The sequence below is a fragment of the Papio anubis genome, chromosome 13, assembly GCF_008728515.1.
Source record: "Papio anubis isolate 15944 chromosome 13, Panubis1.0, whole genome shotgun sequence".
Lineage (NCBI taxonomy): Eukaryota > Metazoa > Chordata > Mammalia > Primates > Cercopithecidae > Papio > Papio anubis.
In genome coordinates this window covers 1,704,498-1,729,561 of record NC_044988.1, presented here as the reverse complement: position 1 = coordinate 1,729,561, position 25,064 = coordinate 1,704,498, and the positions used below count along the sequence as shown (strand labels likewise).

General features: G+C 48.1%; 1 protein-coding gene across 2 annotated transcripts in view; it reads left to right on the top strand.

The window, feature by feature from the left end:
• Window positions 1–20,640, top strand: part of HSD17B3 (hydroxysteroid 17-beta dehydrogenase 3) — a 54,666-nt gene extending 34,026 nt beyond the window's left edge. Inside the window, exons 3-11 of one of the 2 annotated variants that reach the window (XM_003912012.5) lie at window positions 48–123; window positions 2,155–2,262; window positions 3,572–3,639; window positions 5,236–5,271; window positions 8,451–8,485; window positions 9,601–9,682; window positions 11,021–11,086; window positions 14,439–14,588; window positions 20,378–20,640. In XM_003912012.5, the coding sequence (XP_003912061.1) occupies window positions 48–123; window positions 2,155–2,262; window positions 3,572–3,639; window positions 5,236–5,271; window positions 8,451–8,485; window positions 9,601–9,682; window positions 11,021–11,086; window positions 14,439–14,588; window positions 20,378–20,488 (732 nt within the window). In that variant the 3' untranslated portion in view covers window positions 20,489–20,640. The remainder of the gene's footprint in view (window positions 1–47; window positions 124–2,154; window positions 2,263–3,571; window positions 3,640–5,235; window positions 5,272–8,450; window positions 8,486–9,600; window positions 9,683–11,020; window positions 11,087–14,438; window positions 14,589–20,377) is intronic. The other variant, XM_009189250.3, reaches the window with a different exon arrangement.
• The last annotated feature ends 4,424 nt before the right edge of the window (window positions 20,641–25,064 follow it).

Genomic DNA, 25,064 nt, shown 5'->3' with positions numbered 1-25,064 from the left:
TCTGCTCACCATCCTTGTCTCTTTTGGTTTTTCACTCCCACTCTCAGCTAGCAAGACATGGACTCGATGTCGTGCTTATCAGCCGGACGCTGGAAAAACTAGAGGCCACTGCCACAGAGATCGGTGAGTGACCCCCAAACAAGGGAGATGTGTGTGGAGCCCACCAACCAAGCTTGCGCCCACCCTGCCAGCTGACGTACTTGGCATCCCCACATCTGCTCTCAGGGCCTGGGGCACCAACTCTCCCGGGCAGCCTGGTTACCAAGCAGAGGGCGGGATGGAAGGTGTCACCTTCAGTGCACACTGGCGCTGTGAGCTGGGGGAAGCAGGAACCAGCTGACGCACAGATAGGTGCACTTTCTCCTTTGGGTTGGTGCCTTCGTCGCTAGATCAGCCCTGCTCATCCTTGAGGCCCTGGCTGCCCGGTTGCTTCTGCCACTCCCTTCAAAAGCAAGAGCAGTGGCCGGGCGCGGTGGCTCACGCCTGGAATCCCAGCACTTTGGGAGGCCGGGGCGGGTGGATCACGAGGTCAGGAGATCGAGACCATCCTGGCTAACACGGTGAAACCCCGCCTGTAGTCCCAGTTACTCGTGAGGCTGAGGCAGGAGAATGGCGTGAACCCGGGAGGAGGAGCTTGCAGTGAGCCCAGATGGAACCACTGCACTCCAGCCTGGGTGACAGAGCGAGACTCCGTCTCAAAACAAAAACAAAAACAAGATCAGTGTTTGGGACTTCCCTTCCCTGTGCCTGTGCTCTGCTCTTGGCAGGAGGATGAGGGACAATGCTTACTGGTGTTTGTCAGATTTTAAAAACAGTTTTGATCCAGGATCATCATGTATGGATGTGGAGGTTGTACACTGTACAACCCTGAGGCAACTTTTATATCACAATGTTTTATTATTATGATTTGCTCTGAAGTGTTCTTTTGTTAATAATGATAATCATATTTCTTTTGGGACCTTTCAATTTTAATAATTATTAATTTAATAATTAATAAACTCTTTAACTCAAAGGGATGAGACGTTAGTTCTGGAGACTTGTGAAGACCATGGTGGGTTGTCAGGGGTGAGCCTTGTCTCCCTGGGGGAGATCTGGGACAGGAGATGGGTGTGGGAGGTGTGGGCTGTGCAGTCACACCGTGGAGCACAGTGCCCTTGAACCCATGAATTCTGCTTTTGTTCTGTGTCTGGATATCAGAAGTAACTTTGACTAGGACTGAGACAATCCTCAGTGTTTGCCTCACGATGCTGAAATGTGCTTCTTATCATCCTTTTGAAAAGTAAGTAGTGTCTTTGTCCTGAAAGCATTGTCCACCCCCAAACTATGCCTCAAGATTGCTTGGCCCACAAATACCAGCTAACTCCAAAGCAAAGCAGCTCACTAAGCCACTGGTAAACTCTGCTTGTTGCTTTCACATCTGCCGGAAAACTCTCACAGAAGGCAAGTGAACACAGAGTAGTGGGGAGCGCATTGAACTTGCAGTGACCAGAGAGTGGACGGTCTTGGGTATGTCAGTTAGCTTCTCTGAGCCTTCATTTTCTCCTCTGGAAAATGAAAACCATAATGTCTACTTTAGAATGTGGTAGGGACGATGACCATAGGACATCGTATATGTAAATGCTCTGTGAGTGCTAAAGCATTGGACACATACAAAGAGTTGGTGGGTCTGTGTGGAGGAGGCTTGACACTTGTGAGCAGAGGCAGTGTCAGACTTTGCTTTTACAGCTGTCAGTCCGACGTCTCAAACTTGAGCAAGCAGCAGAGTCACTCGGAGGTGTGTTAAGCAGGTGGCTGGCTGGGCTTCACCCACAGTTTCCAACACAGTCGGTCTGGGGTAGAGCCTGAGAATTTGCATTTCTGACAAGTTTCCCTGTAACCCTGATGCTGTGGTTTGTGGACTCCACTTTGAGAACCGCTGCAGTAAATCTATCTTAATGCATATACGTGTCCCTGCAGTAACTCTTAGAGACACGTAGAACCCACCATTCACCAATCTCTTAGCACCTCCCAGCATTTACCCAGCGCCATCTCCCATTTCTGTTTGGGGCAATGGGCTGTCCTCTTCGATATCTGCTCAGGTAATACAGGAGTACTTCACAGGCAAGGGGGCATCTGGATCCCTGTTCATTGAAAAAACTGTTGTCTCTCATGTAGAGCGGACTACAGGGAGGAGTGTGAAGATTATACAAGCAGATTTTACCAAAGATGACATCTACGAGCATATTAAAGAAAAACTTACAGGCTTAGAAATTGGAATTTTAGGTGAGTAAATTGCAAGATGCAAAGCTTGTTGTAATACATCAGTGAAATAGCCTGGCACTGATTAGTGACACCTGATTATTTCATGGTGCTTTATGCTGAAACCATGACTAGATTTTAAGCTATAGCATTAAGTTGAATATCAAAGCACATTTCTTCTAGAGGCATCACTGAATAAAAAATTTATATATTGGTTTGGAATGTATCAAACACACATATTTCAACCCCCAACTATATTTTCTTTTTTTAATTTGAGATGGAGTCTCACTCTGTCGCCAGGCTGGAGTGCAGTGGTGTGATCCGGGCTCACGGCAACCTCTGCCTCCCAGGTTCAAGCGATTCTCCTGCCTCAGCCTCCCAAGCAGCTGGGATTACAGGCACCGCCACCACGCCCAGCTAATTTTTGTATTTTTAGTAGAGACAGGGTTTCACCATATTGGCCAGGCTGGTCTCAAACTCTTGACCTTGTGATCCACCCGCCTTGGCCTCCCAAAGTGCTGGGATTACAGGTGTGAGCCACCGCACCCAGCCGGACCGACTATATTTTCTAATATTAAAATGAATTTTCTTTTATGGAACTGGTGTTGGCATTTGGCAGAAAAAGAATCCCAGAAACATTGGCCTAAAGGAATTAGTTTATCAAACAAACACTGCTGTGATTAATCCGTGAAATACTATAGTTAGTTGAGAATTGACTCTTCCTTATTCAGAGAACAATATAGTATTTGTTTCTGTAATGATTTACAGACAAGCTATTTTATGGCCACGTGCACAGTGCAGTGTTTATAGTATACATAGAAGAAAGTCAAATTGGATTTCTAAACCTTCTGCTGAATTTTAAAAATAATTACATTTTTATATATGAAAGTGTACAGTATATCATTGCAGAAAAATTGGAAAGAATAGACAGGCTGATAAAATAAATATGAATCTCTTAAAATCTCAATACTCTGAGATAGCCTTTTGGTGCACACTTTTCTAATCCTAAACACACACATATTTTCAAAACCAGAATTATACATATGTGCTGTTTTGTCATATATTTAAAAAAAACTTACATCATGCATCTTCTCCCATGTAAACAGCCCAGTCATAGTTTTTAATGACTACACTGTATTCCAACGTATGACAATCCCATGATTCATTGACGGTGTCTCCTACTACGGGACAAAATTTTCCCTCCAGTTTCCTCACTGTTATCAAATCACACTGTGATGAGCAACCTTACATGTCAATCTTTTTGTACAGGTTTCTTTGGGAAAATTTCCCACCTGATATTCTGACACATTTTTGTTTTGCTTCTTTCTGCCAGTCAACAATGTCGGAATGCTCCCAAACCTTCTCCCAAGCCATTTCCTGAACGCGCCAGATGAGATCCAGGTAGACTTGTGCTCTTCTGTGCATACTGTCCTCTTACCCAGGTTCTGGGTCCCCTGGCTGGGTAACGAGTCAGGCCCGGGAAGGAGCGATGGAAGCGTGCATCCGGCCGAAATCCTGGACTGTGTGTATTCAGGCCCCCTTTTCTCTTCACTTGAGCACTCGATCCATAGACCACTTTTCGTGATATCTCTGGGATATGGACATCTTCCTTCTTCTCTGCACATCAAAACTTACCTGTCCATCGTCCCATTCTTCTGGGGTGCTGCACTCCACTTTATAAAGCGTAATTCTGCCTAACACATTCGCAGCTGTGACCACACATGGGAGAAGACCAGCTCTTTGGCTTTCTCTGTCTTCCCAGGTACCAAGATTTGTTTAACTTTTAGTGTGAGGGAAGTACGTGACACAAACTCTGTGGCTGGCAGGACTGTAAGTTCAGTAAGCTTGACTCAGACCCATGGCTGCCGTTGTTGGTTGGGAGTACATTTTTAATGGATTTAACAGTTCCTTTTTTTTTCTTTTTGAGATGGAGTCTCCCTCTGTCGCCCAGGCTGGAGTGTAGTGACATGATCTCGGCTCACTGCAACCTCCGCCTCCTGGGTTCAAGCTATTCTCCTGCCTTAGCCTTCTGAGTAGCTGGGACGACAGGCATGCACCACCATACCCAGCTAATTTTTGTATTTTTAGTAGAGATGGGGTTTCACCATGTTGGTCAGGCTGTTCTCGAACGCCTGACCTCAGGTAATCCGCCCGGCTCGGCCTCCCAAAATGCTGGGGTGACAGGTGTGAACCACCGCGCCCGGTTGCATTTAACAGTTTTTGAAGGCACAATTTGTTGACCCTTCCTTAGGCCCTGACCTTTGGAGTCACAGGGCTGCACCAACCTGAGCAGGCCCTCATGCATCCATCCCCCACTTCTGCAGGTATCCTGCAGTCCTGGGTAAGCCCTGAGTCTGCTGCACCGGGTGATAATGCCAGACTGCTTGGGCGCTGCTGCACGTCCTCACCAAACTCCTCTCAGGACCACACATCTCCTGTGTGGGCTCTGTCTCCCACACTCTGTTTCTGGCACAAGTCTATGTCTCTCCAGGAAGCAAGTTCCAGGCTTGCTCCTCTGCCTGTGTGTGTCTGTGTCCATCCTCTTTTCCTTTCTCTTTATCTTGGGTGATTCTAGTGGGTTCTTTACCTGCCCTCCATAGCCCAGAACCTCTACCTTATATTATACAACCATCTGCCTTTCTGTTCTCCTAGACTCACATATGCTAACCCCTCTTCCTCCAGCTGGGAATGGAATAGCTGTCTTTGAAAAACCGTATCTATATTCCTCCGGTAATATAGTTCCAAGTTTTCCCGGAAACTCTTAATTGACGTCTAGTCAACATGACATAGGTACAGAAGGACAGAATGGGAGTCAGATGTTTCTTGATGCTAGTGCATGCTTGCTGGAAGTCAGTTAGGAGCCTAATTTGCAGGGTGAATGATGAAACCGCTCAGACATGCACTTTTGCCCTCTTCATGGTTCTTTAGCACTGACTACTTTCCAGGAGAATTTCTCTAATCATCCAGCTGATGTGTGGTTGTGATTATTTATTACAGAGCGTCATCCACTGTAACATCACCTCCGTAGTCAAGGTATGTGATCAATATATGTGCGAAATGCATTAACATGTAGTAGCTGTTGAAGTTTGGCAACTCAGGAGAATTGTGCCCGTCCACTGTAGAAACAGCATTCTTTGAAATCGAACCGCACTTAGTTGAGAGGCCATGTCGTGGTCTTGTAATTGTCTTGTTCTGTTTTTCATCTAGAAAATACAGTCATGGATTCAACTCTCCCTTGTACCTGAATTCTATTTCTGCTTTCAGTTTTGTCACATGTCGGAACATATTAAGCTTGATGATGCTGAAACGCATTCAGGATTCCGAGGCAACTTAAAAAAAATTAGTCTCTTCCTCTAATTTTAGGCTTTGTAGCTAGAGGAAAGCTCACTTTGGAAAACTGACGGAGGGCATGGCTTACATTTTCTGAACTTTTGTTGTTCAATAAATATTTGTTGAATCAAAGCTCAAGTTCATCTGTGTTCTGGTTCCAGCACAGCTACTAATTAGTTGGACGGCATTGGACAAGTTATGTAGACCCCTTGAACTTGAGGTTCTGCATCTGCTATTAAAAGGCTGTGGATCGGCTGGGCGCGGTGGCTCATGCCTGTAATCCCAGCACTTTGGGAGGCCGAGGCGGGTGGATCACGAGGTCAGGAGATAGAGACCATCCTGGCTAACATGATGAAACCCTGTCTCTACTGAAAATACAAAAATTAGCTGGGTGTGGTGGCGGGTGCCTGTAATCCCAGCTACTTGGGAGGCTGAGGCAGGAGAATCTCCTGAACCGGGGAGGCAGAGGTTGCAGTGAGCCGAGATCGCACCACTGCACTCCAGCCTGGGCGACAGAGCAAGACTCTGTCTCAAAAAAACAAAAAACAGAAATAAAAATAAAATGGCTGTGGATCAAGACATGTCTTAGGCACCATTCAGCATTCAAGTTCTTTGATGAGGGTCAGCTGCACAAAGATGTATAGCACGAGTCCCTCAAAGCTATCCTATATAGACGATTTAGAGAAAGGTCCTGTTTAAGAATGGACACAGCTTGCGGCTGCATGACTTGGTGAGTAGACGAGGATTTTGTGTGAATGACGTGTTCCCCCTTCCTCTGGGGACAGAGCCCTCTTCCTCTACTAGGGCACGTGGCTTTTGAGTCAGCTCTGAGCTCCCCACCTGCACTAACCCCACAGCTGGGCACCTTGCTCAGTACACAACATTCACAGCTGTATATGGCAGCCTCGGTGGCCACTCTGGAAGGTCAGTGGGACTGCAGGGATGAGTAAAGGCTGATTCCTGGTTTCAAGGAGCTGGGACCCTGGTTGGAGAGAAGCAGAAGGCTCAGTCTCACCCGTCTGAGCCGTGAACTGACAGTAGTGGAGGACAGATTTCCCAAAGAAAGCCAGGCTGCTGTTAAGATAAGGAGGGGAAATGGAGGCAGAGTAGACAAAAAAAAAATTTTTTTTCAGGTGGGTAAGTTGAGCTGACAATAACTGTTGGTTGTTTTTCTGTAAGCACGCTGGCATTTTATGGTTTCCTGCTCAGTTGCTACGGGGTACACACATCTTTTAATGCTTGGCAATCGATGGCTTTTTGGAACCCCCAGCTGATGTAATTATGAGTTTTGTGTGTCTAACTGTCATCTGCAGCCTCACCACTAAAGTCTTTCACGTTATTTTACAACTGACCTTTTAGTCTTGGGTTGTTTGACCACAGGCATTTCCCAAATGTACTTGACAACCCTCTGACTCCTTTAGCAGAGAAATGCTTTGATTTGTTTTAAAAAATTATATATTGATAAACACTAAGTTCCCTAAGTAACAAATAAAATAAATTGAAGTTTAGCTTCTAAGTATAGCATGCCCCGGTGAACCTTGCTGGTTAGAAGCGTGACTAGAGAAGCTGCACTATTTCAAAGCAGCCATCTGGAGACGGTCGAGTGCTCTTCAGGGCAGGGATGGGAGAATATACGTTTGAAGGCAAAGGGAAGCTGGAATAAGAAACTGAATATGGGAAGCCTTGAGGCAGGGACCCACACGATTCAGTGTTGTCTCTCTAGGATCGTTCAGCCAATGGGGCTAGTGAGTTCATTCGGGAGGCTTTGAGGCAATGTGGGTGCTGGCTGAAAAGGCTTATACAATATCCTTAGGAAGTCATTCACGGAAAGAGGGCTGACACCATCTCGCCCCTCATCCTCCCTCTTCTTCCTCAAAATCCAGTGTTCCACAGGCAGCCTAGTGGTTCTAGAGAGCCCCCGCCCCCCCCCCCCGCCCTGGCCCCCTGGTCTCCCAGCAGCCAAGACGTTCCCTGGAGGCTCTGAGACAGGCTGGGGCCTGGCCTGGGAGCCCGCACCTGTGAGGAGCTGCTGCAGGGCCCCTAGACAGCATCGAGAAATGGGCGGCCTGTGTCTTCCGGGCCCCAGGTGCCTTGATGCCTCTGCCCCTCTCCTTTCACTTGGGTCCCTTGTCTCAAACCTGCTGCAGTCAGGGTCTGCTCCAGGCCTGCCAGGCCTGATTCTGGTCAATCCTACCTCAGAGAACATTTCAGTCCATGGGGTTGCCTCTTCCTTCGTTTGTAGAATGTGTACCTTGTAATTTTGAAACAAAAAGTTCTTTTAGGCTCCCGAAATGGCAGAGAAGACCTTTTCAGGGGTCTGTAGGCTGGGAGGGGGAAGGGGCTGCTCAAGGCTCTTGTAATTCCGATACACAGGAGCGGCCGCGCGCTGTGTGCACAGAGCTATTTCACAGCCCAGCTGCAGGCTGCATCAGCGGCTGCTGTTGAGTGGAAGAGGCGTTCTTCTCTCTGCAGAGTCTTGTTAGGTTTCCGCATAGCTCTCCAGTTCCAACTCACGGCCAGTCCACTTTGGCCTGTCCGGCAGAATGAAGAGTATCACGGGAACCTCAGTGTCGGTCCCACAGCCGTAAGCCAATTCGCCCAATTTTTCACTGCCCTCTTTTTCCAGAAAGACATTAGCTTCAGGGGGAAGAAACCAGAGGCCCCAGAACAGCCTGTCATTTGTCTCGGTGGGCTGCTGTGGGTTCCAGCCAGACTCTAATGTGGCCAGAGTGACCTCCAATGAGTGCCAGCAATTTTCAAGGCCTTCTGAGAAGATGAGGCTCTTTCCCAGCTTCCTCCCGCGCTCCCTTCCCCATTCCATCCCGCCCCCTTGCACTGCTACTTAGTTCCTTGTCGGGCTTACCTGTGGCCTTCTCTTGTAGATGACACAGCTAATTCTGAAACATATGGAATCAAGGTAAGGCCTTCTTCAAAAAAGTGTGGAGCACAGGGCCTCCCTGCCCTGGCAGTCAGCTAACTCGGGGACTGGGACACAGAGTCCACCTGGCTGTGCTTTCACAAACGGTAACAGCTACGATGAAAGCACATGGTGATTATGGGAAAAAAACATAACGTTCCGGGCCAGGCCAGCTCTGCAAATAGACAATCTCACGTGAAGGTGAAATTAACACTATCGGAGGGAGGAAGACAAGGGCAGTTTCAACACGCACTGGATTAAAGAAAAATTAACTAATGTTGAGTGTAAAAGAAAACTTCAGAAGTTGTCCTGAGATCGCGGCCATCTCTTTGTTAGGAATTTCAGCTTTTGTCAGAAAGAATACTCCGGTTTAATGTGAAAATGGCCGCTCTGTCAGCTCCTCCACTGATTGCATGTTTACGTCACCCTATTCCAATGCGCTTGGGAGGTGGTTTTTCTCAGGTGGTGTCGTTAAAAGCAAATGCTTGATAGCTTATCTTCCCTAGAGGGAGAAGGGGCTTGGCCTTGGATTCTAATTTGCAGTTTCTTGTCCCCTACTCCTCTATCGAATCCGTCTGATTGGGAGGGATTAAGGATACTGAATTTCAAAAGGACAAGTGAGGCTCCTGGAGACTGGCATAGGGTATCTGTGTGAGCAGGTCCTGGACTGTGAAATTCTACCCAAGACAACATTCCAGCATGTGACATCTGTCCTGCTGTGGGTCCGTGAGGCCAACGGGACCGGCAGCTCATGTGGTCACATTTAGGGGAGAAGGATTCCCTCCCCTTAAATCCTGAGCTGAGCTGGTTATCAGTATCTTGGTGGAGAGACCGCAGCTGTAGGAGGGCCTCAGTCTCCAGGAGCAAGCCCCTCACATTGTGTGACGTCACATAACTGCCCGGTGGCATCTCTGTGCGGCGGAAATTCAGACATCGCTGCGTGGCGCCCTCCGGGGGAAGGCGGGGGAAGTTCACTCACCGTTCCTAGAAGCAGAGCCCCCAGCACCTGCGGAAGCCTGGAAAGGGCAGAGTCCGGCAGTGTTCACACTGTTTTCTTTGTACCCAAGGTCGGGTAGGCAACAAAGCCATGGGAACTTTGCTTCTTTGCCTTTCAGGCGGAAAGGTCTCGTCCTGAACATTTCTTCCGGGATAGCCCTGTTTCCTTGGCCTCTCTACTCCATGTACTCAGCTTCCAAGGTGAGTGATGTCATGACTTCCAAGTCTCTTCCTTGTGCCTCTTATTTCTCCCAGTTGGCAATTTCCTCTGATCATCTGGCAAGTTGATGGAAAGGTTTGCCTGGAGACGCTCGCATATGTGCAGGGCTGAGCCAGTCACTGGGAAGCCCAAGAGGAAATTAGAATAAAGCCCTTGCTCCCAGCACATGAAGGAAGCCCTGCGGTGCACGACCCGGCCAGCCTCTGGGGATGCCAGCCCCGCTCACCTCCTCCGGGAGCCCTCGCCGTCTTCCTGCTGACAAGTGACACTGTAGCTTCCTTCCAGACTGGGCGGTCTGGCCTGACTATGCGCTCGTCATAAACACAGCCTGAGGAGGAGGGAGTGCTCTAGGAAGGAGGTTAATACATGCAGTGGCCCTAGGGATGGGTTTATCCCAAAACAGACATTCTTGCTGAGTGGGGGACCCTCTTCCCAGACCAGGGGATGAAGTGCTAACTCCCATCAGGACAAGCTGGTTCATTTTTCCCCTTACTCTCTTTCTGCCCCCCCTCCATGGCCATGTTGTTCCATCTGTCCATTTTGTCTTTATATGTTGTGAATGAGATCAGATCCATATCCTCCATATTTCAGTTTGTTTGTGTTGAGGGGCCCCCTGCAATTCCATTCTGATTCCTTCCCTTCCTTCCATTCCATTCCCTTCCTTCCATTCCATTACCCCCTCCATTCCCCATTCCATTCCTTCCACCCCATTCCTTCCATTCCATTCATTCCCACCCTCCATACCCTCCATTACCCTCCCGTTACCCATTCACCCTCTGTGCCCACTGTGCCACCGGTACCCTCCCGTGCCTGTTATGCCGTTATACCGTTGCCATCATTGCCACTTCTGGTGCCATCGTGCCATCTGCGTTCACCGTTCGCCGCCATGCTGCCGTTCTTATCGGTGCCGTTCAGCCATCGTTCGCCCATCGTGCCATCGTTAGCCCGCCATGCCACATCCGTTCGCCATATTCGTACCACCGTTGCCGTATATCGTTAATCACCCGTTGCCCGCCGTTGCCATCGTTATACTCGACGCCGCCGTTATACCGTTGCCATCGGGTGCCATCTGTTAACCCCACCATGCCCATCCGTTATATCCGTTGCCATCCGTTATACCGTTCCACCGTGCCCATCGTTGCCCTCCGTTCGCCCGTTGCCCACCCCGTTATCTGCCGTTGCCATCCGTTGCCCTTCGCCCGCCCGATCTTCCACTCTTTATTTTAAAGATCCTGTAGCCAGGGTGGTCGTCATTGCGGTGCCAGGTCGGGATAGGGAGCACACTCTGGGGCCTCAGGTGTTTCTCCTTTTTGCTCCAGGCGTTTGTGTGCACATTTTCCAAGGCCCTGCAAGAGGAATATAGAGCAAAAGAAGTCATCATCCAGGTGAGGTGGGCGGCTGTGAGTCCTTGTCATCATCCAGGTGAGGTGGGCGGCTGTGAGTCCTCGGGAAGGGTGACTCTGGACCTCCCGTGGGCCGGGGCCACTGCCTTCTGCGGGCCTGGCTGTGCACATGTGGTCAGCAGGAAGAGCTGGGGACGCCACGTGGGCTTTCGGGGGCCTCAGTCCCACCTGCTGCTGTGGCTTCTGCTGCCCTCCCCCACACCCTGGGTGCTGGAGGAGGAAATGGGGGAGGGGAGTGGCTGCTCAGAAATGCTGTGGACCTTCTTGCTACCTGATGCTTCATCCGAGCAGACATTAGGGTCGGCTGTGGCTTTTCCTCTTTGACCCCAGCACAGGACACAGGCTTATGTGGGAGGAATTCTGGAGAAGAAGCAAACAAAACTAAACTGGGCACTTGATCCGAGTTTGAATGAGGGAAGGGGCTAGTCACCGGGGGGGGGGTCCATCTGTGGTGGGCCACAGAGGTCGCCACACTCTGGTTCTCGAGCAGGTGAGGAGGAGGCACTCTGCTTCCCTTCCCCCTATGTCGTGGAGATGACCTGTCCTCACCTGGGTGGAGCTGGGCTGTCACTGCCTGCTGCAGGCTGAGCAATGTGATTCCTCAAGTGTCAGTGATTTATTTGTGCTTTGTTCAGCAACAGAGTTAGAGCTAGGTAGTTTCTGGAGTGTAGAATAAACAGAGTTTTTGTGTTGTTTTGTTATTGTTGTGTGGGAAGAAGTTTTACAATATCCTATTAGAAATGGAGAAAGGCACATTCAAAATTATATCTTGGAAATTATTGCTGCACACACTGATTTTCAATTAAAATATCCAGTGAGAGTATTTTAGGCGGCTGTTCCTGTAAACCAGCCAGCTACAGGGTAAAGCTTATTAAGTAGGCAGATATGAGTTAATGGTAGGAATTTGGCCAATAATATCATTTCTGAGCCATAGTGAGTGGTTGTAACAGCATTGCCACCGTGTCACAGTCCCTTTTTCTGCCATGCAGAAGCCGTCTGACCCATCGGAGGGTCCTGCTTCCATGCTGGGGTCTCCATGCTCCCATCCCAGCTGAAGCTGGGGTTTCCCTTTTGCAATGCTGCAACTCCGTCTGGGCTAAGTTTGCTGCAGTAAAAAATAACCCCTAAAATCTCAGTGGCTTAAAACAACAAAGTCCTATTTTGCATTCACGCGACACATCCACTGTGGGTTCACAGAAGACGTTAGCTGACTGTGTTGACACAGGGCCCCAGGCTATGGAGCAGCCGACGTGCCAGAGGAAAAGGAGTGGGAAGTTCTAGTGGGTCCTGCTTTGACAATGAAGTGCTCTGGCCCAGAGATGACACATCTCACCTCTGTTCATAAATCACTGGCCAAATCTGGTTGCACGGTCCCACACAGCCACCGGGGGCCAGGAAGTGCGATTCTATTATGTGTGTGTCTGGAAGAAGAAGGAACCAGGAATCCTTGGTGATTTCTAAACATGAATGATCATCACAGCCACCTGCTTCCTAGCCTTGTGACCCTCAGCAGCATCTTATCTTGATCCTCAGGGCACAGCTGCAGAGGTAGTGGGTACCATGGAGCAGCAGGGTCAGGAGGAGATGTGGGTGGGGAAATGGTGTCCCTTGTCTCTTCCCTGATGCAGAGATCTTGGGGGTGCTCTTCTAGCAAGGAGGAGAAGGTGAAAAGACTGTGATCTTTCAAAAACCAATTGGCCTCTCCGAACGCACACATAGTTGGTGCTCAATAAATACTTGCTGAATGAATGAGAAAGCATGTACTGTGGAGCTGGGTTTGAATTTCATCCCAGCTCTGCCACTTTTCATCTGAGTGATCCTGGTCAGCTTGTTTAAACTCTGTGAGCCTCAGTTTTCCCATCCATAAAAAGGGGCTTATAATGCCTGCTTATATCTCTGGGTTATAGTAAAGATCTAATGAGGAAATAGGTACATATGTTTAAACAATATTTATTGAGCCCCTATTTTGTACATACAGATGTTTTGTCAACCCCAAATCACTTAAGAATGAAAATACTTATCATTACTTCCCTATCTGGAAACTGTGGTGGAGAAAGCACCCTCCTTACATTTCTCAAAGAGTAATACTTTGAGATCCTTGGAAGAAAAGTGTTATACAAATTAATCATGCTTTAATTTCCATAGGAACCTGCTCATTTGGATTAACTGACTCATAATTGGGTTCAGTTATGAAACAATGTAATTCCAAATGTGTGATGTGAAGATAAATAAAACCAAAAAAACTTTTGTGGATTTTTTTTTTTTTACTTTTTCTCCCTTCCTTCCTTCCTTCTTCCTTCCTTCCTTCCTTCCTTCCTTCTTCCTTCCTTCCTTCCTTCCTTGACAGGGTTTCACTCTGATGTTACCCAGGCTGGAGTGCAGTGGCATGATCTTGGCTCACTGCAACCTCTGCCTTCCAGGTTCAGTGGATCCTCCTGCCTCAGCCTCCTGAGTAGCTAGGACTACAGGCACGTGCCACCGTGCCTGGCTAATTTTTCTGTTTTTAATGGAGATGAGGTTTTGCCATGTTGCTCAGGCTGGTCTTGAACTCCTGGGCTCAAGCAGTTGTCCAGCCTTAGCCTCCCAAGGTGCTGGGATTACAGACGTGAGTCATCATGCCGGCCTTTTTTCTTTCTAAAGATGCCAAACCCTTTGTTCTCGGAATAAGGTAATAAAACCCTATTACGAATCCCCGTGCCAGGCCACAATGTGGTTAGACCAGAGGTGGAAACATGGTGTTGGGTTTTTAGGGCACAATGTGTGATTGTTTTTCTTACCACAACAGGAAAAGGTTATGAGGTATGTGCCACTCTTGGTTCCTAACTGAAGTGTGAAAGTGGGAATCCAAAGTGCTTTCAGTTGCTCCAGCTTTGGTTATATGTATTAGAAACAAACTTCTGAGGTAGAGTTGCCAGATTAAATACAGGACCTCCAGTTAAATTTGAATTTCAGATGCCTATGAATAGTTTTCAGTATGAGTATGTCCCATGCAATACTCGGGACACGATTGTGCTGAAGTGATTTTCATTGTTTGAACTTCAGATTTAACTGGACATCCCATATTTTTATTTGCTGTCTTGCAACTCGGTTCTGAGAGACCCGAGTTCTTCCCGTTCACGCTGTGTGTTGGGCAGGGCATTTGGGCCACCTGAGAAACCAAATTTTTGATTCCCAGCTCTGTGCCAGTTCTGTGCCTTTTTCCACTGAAGATCTTAAAACCTTGCCTAGGAAGAGAAGGGTCGGGAAGTGGTGGGACGGGGTCTTGAGTGTTAATTTCTGAGTCTTCTTCCGGAGTGGATTGCTTCTGTGCCACGGTCTTTGTTTCCCGTTGTAGGTGGTGACCCCATATGCCGTCTCAACTGCAATGACAAAGTATCTAAATACCAATGTGATAACCAAGACTGCTGATGAGTTTGTCCAAGAGTCACTGAATTATGTCACAATTGGAGGTGAAACCTGTGGCTGCCTTGCCCACGAAATCTTGGTAATTGATAACTTCTCCTTTTCTTGAAGCCAGGGAGGGAGGACACGCAGGTGGCCCTGGCAGGGCTGGGCTAGCTCTTCCTTGCTGCTGGAACACTCATCGATGCGTTGGGTATGCTCCCAGCAGTAAGATAGGCAGGGACAAGGACTATGTGGCAAGGTGGGGAGAAGCCGGAGCCTGGGAGCTCAGCCTCTAGATAACCCCCAAGTTGGCAAGTCTCATTCTTGGCTGCCTCCCTCCTCCCTCAGAAAGTAAAGTGGCTCCCAGGAGCTCTTGAGCAGGGAAGACCAAGATGTATGGTGCTTCCACGTGGGGGCTGCTGTCTTCCCTGACCCTCTATTCCAGTCAATGTCCAGTCCAGGGAAAAAAGCAAAACCAACACAAACCACTTTGCCATGTAGCGTTTGACTTCTATGGTATAAATACTCCCAGCATGGCTGAGTTTAAACCACTGGCATGACGCCGTGTGCGTGAATTCAGGAGTGCGTGGTGCATAGTGGGCTCTCTCTTTTTTAATGTTAATTTTACTTTAAGTTCTGGGATATATGTGCAGAACGTGCAGGTTTGTTACATAGGTATACATGTGTCATGGTGGTTTGCTGCACCTATCAACCTGTCATCTAGGTTTTAAGTCCCACGTGCATTAGGTATTTGTCCTAATGCTCTCTCTCCCCTTGCCCCCCACCCCCCGACAGGCCCCAGTGTGTGATGTTCCCCTCCCTGTGTCCATGTGTTCTCATTGTTCAACTCCCACTTATGAGTGAGAACACGCGGTGTTTGGTTGTCTGTTTCCGTGTTAGTTTGCTGCGAATGATCACAGCGGGCTCTTATGAGTGAGTACAAGCCAGCTCCAGCACCTACAGATCCAGCATATGGCACAAGAGGCTCTTACCAACCACTCCTGGGCTGCTTTTTTTTTTTTTTTTGAGACCGAGTATCACTCTGTTGCCAGGCTGGAGTGCAGTGCCGCGATCTCAGCTCACTGCAACCTCCACCTCCTGGGTTCAAGCGATTCTCCTGCCTCAGTCTCCCAAGTAGCTAGGACTACAGGCGCCCGCCACCATGCCCAGCTAGCTTTTGTATTTTTAGTAGAGATGGGATTTCACCAAGTTGGCCAGGATGGTCTGAATCTCCTGACCTTGTGATCTGCCCGCCTCAGCCTCCCAGAGTGCTGGGATTACAGGCGTGCGCCACCGCACCTGGCCTGGGCTGCTTTTAAAAACAAACACAAACATGAAACAAAGGTAGACTTGAGTATTGCTCACTAATACTGAAACAAACATAACATTGGCATGGCTCCGACTCCAGTCCCACCAAAGAAAGTTAGATGGGGTTTCCTCACTTACCCACCATCTGCCAGCTTCCTCCTCATTCCCATTGGCTTTTCTCCTGTGGGAATTGGAACTCTCTTTCTCTCTCTCTTTCATGGGTGCTAGAAGGATTTATGGCTCCATGTGCTAAGTCTCCCAAAGCATTCCTTTATCTGCTGGGACTTAAAGAAGACTCTGGCAAGAGATATTGAATTTTCTTTTTCTTTTTTTTTTTTTTTTTTGAGACAGAGTCTTGCTCTGTCGCCCAGGCTGGAGTGCAGTGGCTCGATCTTGGCTCACTGCAAGCTCCGCCTCATGGGTTCACGCCATTCTCCTGCCTCAGCCTCCCGAGTAGCTGGGACTACAGGCGCCGCCACCTCGCCCGGCTAATTATTTGTATTTTTAGTAGAGACGGGGTTTCACTGTATTGGCCAGGATGGTCTCGATCTCCTGACCTCGTGATCCGCCTGCCCCGGCCTCCCAAAGTGCTGGGATTACAGGCGTGAGCCACCGCGCCCGGCTAGATATTGAACTTTCTTACATGATTACTTAATATTTTTGTGTAGAACCTCAACAATGTGCAGAATCACCAGTGTGACTCACACGACAAAGCAGACACACAGAGCGAAAATAAGGTCTTTAGTTTGTCTATTGCTGATCTGGTCTTTTTCCAGATCACTACTTGCTGCAGGAAATTTCATCAAACGTCCAGTGAGTCTAAACTGAGTTTGATCTCGTCATCTGAACTGGCCATTTAGGAAACGTACTCTCAGTCTGTTATTCAGGGAGAAGTGTTCAGTCTTCCCTGGACCCTCCCTTCTTCCTGCCCCTCCCACTTAGGTGGCGCTGGGAGAGGATGCCTTGTGGTCCCTGACGGTCCTTCCGTTGTGTGGGCTGGTGTCCTGGGTGGCTGTTCACCTTGCTGAAGTTTATGTCTGTGGAGGATGAGGGAGATGAACCTTTCTGTCCTTTTCACTTGGCCAGTGGATGCCCTGACGAGGCCTCCCCAGCTACTGAGGGCAGCAGACTGCTGCACCTGCCACATCCCCCTCCAGCTACAGGCACAAGGTCCATCTGTAGCTTGGATCCATAGAGACCTCTGGCTCTTCTTATCTCTACATCAGCACCAACGTGGACCTGAGGGAAGCTGGGAAAACCAAATCTCAGCACCTATCTCCCCATGCTGAGATAATTTCCTGTGGTTACACTCCAGTGGAGTGGGGGCAATGGCCCCTTCTTTCCCCTCCGTGCCACCCTTACTCATGAATCACTTCTCCATCCTTCATGCGCCAGGCCTTATCCTTCAGCCCCCAGCCTAGGCCCAGAGCTCACATCGAACAGAGGACACACTTCTGAACATGCCTTTCTCTTTCTCTCCTCCCACTTCCCACTCTCTCCAGTGTTTGTTTGTTTGTTTGTTTGTTTTTAATGGAGTCTCGCTGTTGCCCAGACTGGAGTGCAGTGGTACAGTCTTGGCTCACTGCAGCCTCTGCCTCCCAGGTTCCAGCAATTCTCCTGCCTCAGCCTCCTGAGTAGCTAGGATTACAGGTGTGCACTGCCACACGTGGCTAAATTTTGGATTTTTAGTAGAGACAGGGTTTCACCATGTTGGCCAGGCTGGTCTCCAACTCCTGACCTCAGGTGATCTGCCTGCCTCGACCTCCCAAAGTGCTGGGATTATAGGCGTGAGCCACCGCGCCCGGCCAAAACTACATATTTCTTGTGCACTTTCTTGGTGTCACAGCTTAGCCCTCTCAGTGGGGATGGCGTCCCTTCCATCTTCAGGAGCACGCTGTGACCTTAGTCCTCCAGGATGCTGATGGCTTAAACAGAACTCATCAGCGTCTGAAAAATGTTTCCTTGTAGGTAAAGAAACATTTTATTTTTATAGAAATAGAATAAAATTTTATCTTGACACAGGGTCAAAGTTGAATATTTTATTTAATTTTGACATAGCCAGGTTGCCCAGGCTGGAGTGCAGTGCAGGATCGCAACTCACTGCAGCCTCTTCGAACTCCTGGGCTCAAGGGATCCTCCCACCTCAGCCTCTGCCGAAGCTGGGACTATAGGCACATGCCACTACATCCAGCTAATATTTAACTGTTTTTATAGAGGCTGGGGCTCGCGTTGTTGCCCAGACTGGTCTTGAACTTCTGGGCTCTAGCGATCCTCCTGCTTTGGCCTCCCAGAGGGCTAGGATTACAGGTGGGAGCCACCGTGCCTGGCCGGAGTGTTTTCTTGACCTTTCCTTCAAACAGTTGCCAAGAACAGACCAGGAAAAGGAGTTTTTGTGCCTGGTGAAGCAGGAGAGAAAATAAATGAAAATACATTAATCATTAAAGCCAATTTCGAGTTTGCCAGGATTTAGAAAGATCATTGTGTCTAAACAGAGAAGCAATCATGTAGAATCAAATGGTAAATAAGTGACCCGTTTATTACCAAGAGGCCAGGCAAAGATAGCATGCCCTCCACCTGCAGGGAACATGGGGCTGGGACCGAGGCAGGGATGGAGCCCCCACCTACAGAGACCCTGTCGTGCTTGGAGGCTTCATGCACGCTGCCTCGCTTAGTTGTACTAATAATCTTGGGAGATAGGTCTTAGAGCCGCCCTTTTACAATGGAGGAAGACAAAGCTCAGAGCGCCAACAGCTGGCCCATGACCACCCAGCTGGTAATGGTGAAGCTAGAATTTCAGTCCACTTTTATCTGCGGCCACAGCCTTTTCTGGCTCTTACATGGCCCTTCCAGGATGGGAGGGGGTAGACAAAGATGGAGATGGAAGAGGGACTCTTTTAGGACTTTTTCAAGGGGGCTGGAATTTTAATTTATGTTGCTTATTTTCTTTATGGCTGACCTCACTATGCCAAAACATTTTGTTCAGGACAGAGCTACTGAAAGGGCTTGATGTTGCTGTGAGATAAGAAAGCTCGGAGAGAAAAATGAAGTCCTTGAGGAAGAATCTGTGTTGATTCAGCGACGTGGCTAGTGGGAGGAGAGGTCAGCTTTGGCTCCCAGAAGCTGTCATTAGTCCCTTGTCTTCGAATATCTCAGAGGAATGTAGAGGTCTGAGGATCTGAGCTGGCTGACGAAACATGAATAACTCCCCTCAAAGCTCAAGTTTTCCTCTGGTTGGAATCCCGTTGTTCTGTAGGGAGTAGGTAGATTGAGGCATGCTGGATTAATAAAGTCATGCTGTGAACAAAATGATTGCTTCCGGGATCCTGGACCCCAGAACTGTGGAAGACACAGTTGCAGTTTGGTGGCAAGGAATCTTTCAAGGCCTGTACCTTGAAAGAATCTTTCTACAGCCTGAAATGCGTTGAGCTGAAGGCTTCCTCCTCTTTGAAAAGCAAGTGCTGCATGTCGATAACCCATACCTTTCTGTGACTGACTTCCATTTATCCAGGCTTCACGTATTTGTCTGGCACCTGCTATGCCTTGGAGTTGTGCCAAATGATGGAAAGCATTTCTGATTCTTTCCTGGATCCTCATTTTTATCATTTATTTATTTATTTATTTATTTATTTATGACAGACTCTCGCTCTGTCACCCAGGCTGGAGGGCAATGGTACGATCTCAGCTCAATGCAACCTCTAACTCCTGGGTTCGAGCGATTCTCCTGCCTCAGCCTCCTGAATAGCTGAGACTACAGGCATGCATCACCATGTCTGGCTAAGTTTTGTATTTTTAGTAGAGACAGGGTTTCACCATGTTGGCCAGGCTGGTCTCGAACTCCTGACCTCAAGTGATCCACCTGCCTTGGCCTCCCAAAGTGCTGAGATTACAGGTGTGAGCCACTGCGCCTGGCCCAGGATCCTCATTTCAACAGAAGCTTGGTAGAAAGGACTTGAAGACAAGGGGGGACATACTTACTAAGAGAAAGAGTAAGTCAGGAGGTGGTTAACACAGAGTTCTCTTCATTTAGAATTTCCAGGCCAGGCACGGTGGCTTACACCTATAATCCCAGCACTCTGGGAGGCCAAAGCAGGAGGATCACTTAAGCCCAGGAGTTTGAGCACAGCCTGGGCAACATAGTGAGACCCCATCTCTGAAAAAAAAAAAAAAAAAGAAAAAAATTAGCCAGGCATGGTGACACACTCTTATGGTGCCAGCTACTCAAAAGGCTGAGGTGGGAGGATCCCTTGAGCCCAGGAGGCTGAGGCTGCAGTAAGTTGTGATCATGCCACTGCACTCCAGTCTGGGTGACAGAGCAAGACCTTGTCTCAAAGAAAAAAAAATTCCTTAGGGCTGATCCTACTAGGTCGTCCAAAGGAGTTTAAAAGGACTGGCTCCTTTGGTGTCTGAGAAAACCTTGTGTGCTGAGAAAGTGTCACGAGACCCTTAAACTTTATCGATGACATAAAAGGTTCTGGGGCTCCACTTTAGTAGTCACAAATAAATGTTTTTAAAGACCACAAAGATGAACTGAGGTACTTGTCATTCCTTCCTCCCCAACACTGACGCTTCTCTCTGTTTAAGGCGGGCTTTCTGAGCCTGATCCCGGCCTGGGCCTTCTACAGTGGCGCCTTCCAAAGGCTGCTCCTGACACACTATGTCGCGTACCTGAAGCTCAACACCAAGGTCAGGTAGCCGGGCGGCGAGGAGTCCAGCACAGCCTTCTCCTCACCAGTCCCATGCTGACTGAAGAGGACCAGAGGAGCAGACAGCACTTCAATCTAGTCCGCCGAAGATGGAGGGGCTGGGGTCACACAGGCTTAGAATACACATTTTTTGCCACTTTACTTGAGTCGGAAGATCTTTGGGAAAGTTGCGGTGCCCGTCCGTGCTGTCGTCCGGAAGTGCTCACCTGTTCTCAAACAGGGTTCCTGAAAGACCCAGGAAATTGGTGTGAACCAAAAAGTGTCTGAGACAGATCTCAATCATTTAGAAAGTTTACTTTGCCAAGGTTGAGGATGTGTACCTGGGAGGCAGGTTGGTGCCTTTCTCCAGTGATGATTTTGAAGGCTTCAATATTTAAAGGGAGAATATTGGGGAAAGAAGAAGAACCTTTGGAAAGGTGTGGGGAGATAAGAGACAAGCGGGTTGCATTCTTTGGAGTCTTTGATCAGCCTTTCACCAAATACACAATTCACCTGTGGGAGGGGGTAGAGGATATGTCACTTATGCTTTGTGTAGCTCAGTGACTACTTTCTTACATCAGAGGAAGCAATCAGATACGCACTTGTCTCAGGTGAGCAGAGGGATGACTTTGAGTTCTGTCCTTTGTCTCCATCCTGTGAAGATAAGTGATCCATTTACATTGTCAGGATAAAATTCAACAGATCCATTTTAGGGTAAAGATCTTGGGACACACAAGGAAATTTCCTAGTGGGCAAATTGCGAGGGAGGTCTGTAGCTTTTTTTCTTTGTAGTCATCTTATTTAGAACTTAAATGGGAGGCAGGTTTGCCTGACGCAGCTCCCAGCTTGACTTGTCCCATTGGCTTAAGGATTTTGGGGTCCCAAGATTTTTTACCTTTCACACTGAACAGAGGAAGACGTCAGGCAACAGTTACATCAGGCCAGTTTCTGGTCTCCTCCCAACCCATATCAATGAATGCAACACCAGCTTTATCTAATTATGTTTGGGGTTCTATGTAAGACTGTTGGTAAAAACAAAAACTTAGGATAAGATACTCAAAATGTTTAAAAACCCTTGCTCTAAGGCAGGAGTTGGTAACTAGAAATGAGGTTTCTGAAGGTCTCCAACTCTTGGGGTGCTGGGGACACATGGAGTGATGTGTCCAGTCCTAGGTCTAGAATTATCTGAAGGACGGTACCCTTACATGTCCGGAGATTGAGGGAGTTGTTGGCTGGGACCCCAGCTGGGGCTGTCACACGAAGCCCCTATGCAGGGCCTCTCTGAGTGGCTGCTTGGTCTTCCTCACAGCTTGGTGGCTGCCTTCCAAGAATGAGCGTCCCAAAGAAGATTGGGAGGAAGCTGCACTGTCCTGTATGACTTAACCCCGGAAGTCATGTGGCATTGTGCCCAAGCCCTCCCAGATTCAATGGGAGAAGATGCACAACCTGCCATGGGAAGAGTGTCAGATGGAATGGTGGATATTGTCATGCCCATCTTTAGAAAATATGTTCTCCATTCATTAATCTTAGTATCTAAGTGTTTGTCCTAGCATCTACCTATTATGATGAATTACTTGGCCTTTCCACTGGCACCAGAGCAACTTATAAAAGTGTAGACATTGTGTTTCTAGAACCTTCCAATCAAACCCTGGTGAATTGGCCTTTCAGGAACAACTTCTACAACCAGCAACTTAGGTGAGAACAGAGACACACGTCAGCTTAAATGGCCTGGGGCAGATACTTAGAGATAAGTTTTAGCTGTGTGATACAGGGGTTTCTAGTGTATTAATTCTAGCTTGATTTGCACGGTTGTCCAACAAGCTTCTTGAGGGTCCTTAAAGTAAGAGAGAATTTCCTAACAGTAAAGGCCCCAAGACATTGAACTGATTTCTTATGAAACGAGGGCAGAAAAATTCCATATTTTAAGATCTTTATCCTTATCATCATTAGTAGTAGATAATAGCTACCATTCGTTGAACACTAATTGTAGTCAGGGACTATGTAAAGCCTCATAACAACTGAGGTAGGTACTATTAGTATTGCCTTCATTTTACAGATGAGGAAACTGAGGCACAGAAAACTTACCCATGTGTGTGGGTTCACTTGACCAGTGAGTGGCAGAGCTGGAGTTTCTCGCACACCTCGGCTAAAGCAGAACAGTAGAGCCCTACGTCTGGGCTAAGTTTATTTAATCGAAATTAATGGCAAGGGGTGAACGCCCGTGCCCTCAACTTTGTATATTTCACTCTCACTTGTTGTGGAGGCAACAGGAGGGGAGCCGGGCTTCTGCAGCCAGGCCCATATGTCCGGATTTCAACACTGACCACTTTGCAAATTTACTGTCCTCTGGGAATCATTCAGGAACAGGGAGGCCTGCCAAGTTTCACTGACCTTTTGTTTCTGCGGAAGAGTCCTGGGCTCTGGTTTCTCGCCTGATTCTCTTATCTTTGGAGGGCTCGGGACCCCAGGGGCCAGCCGCAGAAGCCGGCCGTTTGGATAGACGTGTTCCCTCTGCGTCCTTGCAGCCGTCCATCTGCGCTACCTCCCGGGAAGCCGAAGGCCGCAGCGTCCCTTTCGGGTGGCACCGGGAGCAGGAAAACCAGGTGATCACGGGCTGCTGCTCCAGCAGCATTGGCAGCTGGTGCTCGGGCGGCTCCCTGGGGTGGCATCCCTTTCTTGCTCTTGTGGATGGGAACCAGGGCACCCCACTTCAAAGACGCTGTAAGCCCAGGCTTACCAGAGAGAGCCGAAGACTCCAGGGCCAATTTCAATCAGTTTCTTGTGCTTCTCCTGCCAAAAGGGATGATTGTCCCCGCTGTGGCTCATCCACTGTGCGGGGGGCCCCGCGGGCCTGACTCGCTACCGCCCTCTGATGTCCTGGGAGAGAAGCTGTTGGGTCTCTCCTGCCTCACCTGGTAGAAATGTTAGAACAGAGGATAATTCGGGCAAAGAAATCTCTCCATTCTTTGAGCTGCTTTGTGTGTGTGTGCAAGGGGCAGGGTCGTTAAGAAAGAAGGAAAAGGAGGCGAGAGGAGGAAAGGACCAGTTTCAGTTTCACAGGCTCTGGCAAGGTGACTGAGAGAGTGCCAAGCCCCTTAGCGTCTTCGGGCTCTGGTTCCCTCATCAGGAAAATGAGAAGGTTTTATACCTGATTTATCCTTTTTTATTCAGCTCTTGTAGTCTATAAATCTCCAGTAAGTTGTGGAAATAAACTGTCTTTTAAAAATCTTTAAAAAACAATTTTCCTAATTAGATACACAGGGTAGAAAATATAAAAACTACAGAGAAAACATCAGAAAATAAAAATCCCAGCGTTATCCCACCATCCAGAATGAACCACTCTTCACTGATTGTGAATCTCCTTTTATAATTTTCACCTGTGTGTTTTGTGTGTGTGTGTGTGCCTGTGCGTCTTAGATTTTACATTCTGCCTTTCCTCTTAAGATTAAAGCATATTTCCTCGTGATAGTAGCTATTCCAAAGATGATTTATAATGTTTGCTTAATATTTGTTCATAGTACTGAACATAATTTATCTTACCATCCCTTTTTTATGTACATTTAGGTGTTTTCTGATTTTAAAAATCTTATAGGCTAGGCACAGTGGCTCACACCTGTAATCTCATCACTTTAGGAGGCCAAGGCAGGATAATTGCTTGGGCCCAGGAATTTGAGACCAGCCTGAGACATAGTGAGACCCCTTCTCTACAAAAAATAAAACTATTAGCCAGGTGTAGTGGTGCACACCTGTGGTCCCAGCCATCTGGGAGGCTCAGGCAAGAGGATCTCTTGAGCCCAGGAGATGGAGGCTGCATGAGCTGAGATCATGTCACTGCAGTCTGGGCAACAGAGTGAGACCCTGTCTCAAAAAACAAACAAACAGACAAACAAACACCCCCACAAAACCTTATAACAACATCCGTCCTTGTATGTGCATTTTCTTGTTGTGATGTTTCAACTTCTTTTTATACTTTAATTCACATACCATATGGGTTACCCATTTAAAGTATACAATTCAGTTGTTTTTAGTATAGTCACGGAGTTGTATAACCATAACCATCATCAACTTTAGAAGAAGTTTAGAATATTTTCATCACCCACATGGAAACCTAATACCCATTAGCGGTCACTCCCCATTCCATACCCGAACCCCCCAGCCTTAGGTAACCATTGATGTATTTTCTCTCTCCATTGACTTGCTTATTCTGGACTTTTTAATTGACTGATTGATTGATTGATTGATTGAGATGGAGTCTCACTCTGTCGCCCAGGCTGGAGGGCAATGGTGCAATCTCAGCTCACTGCAACCTCCACCTCCTGGGTTTGAGCGATTCTCCTGCCTCAGCCTCCCAAGTAGCTGGGATTACAGGAGTGTGTCACCACACCCGGCCAATCTTTTTGTATTTTTAGCAGGGACAGGGTTTCACCATGTTGGCCAGGCTGTTCTTGAGCCCCTGACCTCAGGTGATCTGCCTGGCTCAGCCTCCCCAAGTGCTGGGATTGCAGGTGTGAGCCACCAGGCCTGGCTGCATTCTGGACTTTTAATGCAATGAATATAACATGTGGATTTCTGTTTTTGGGTTTTTC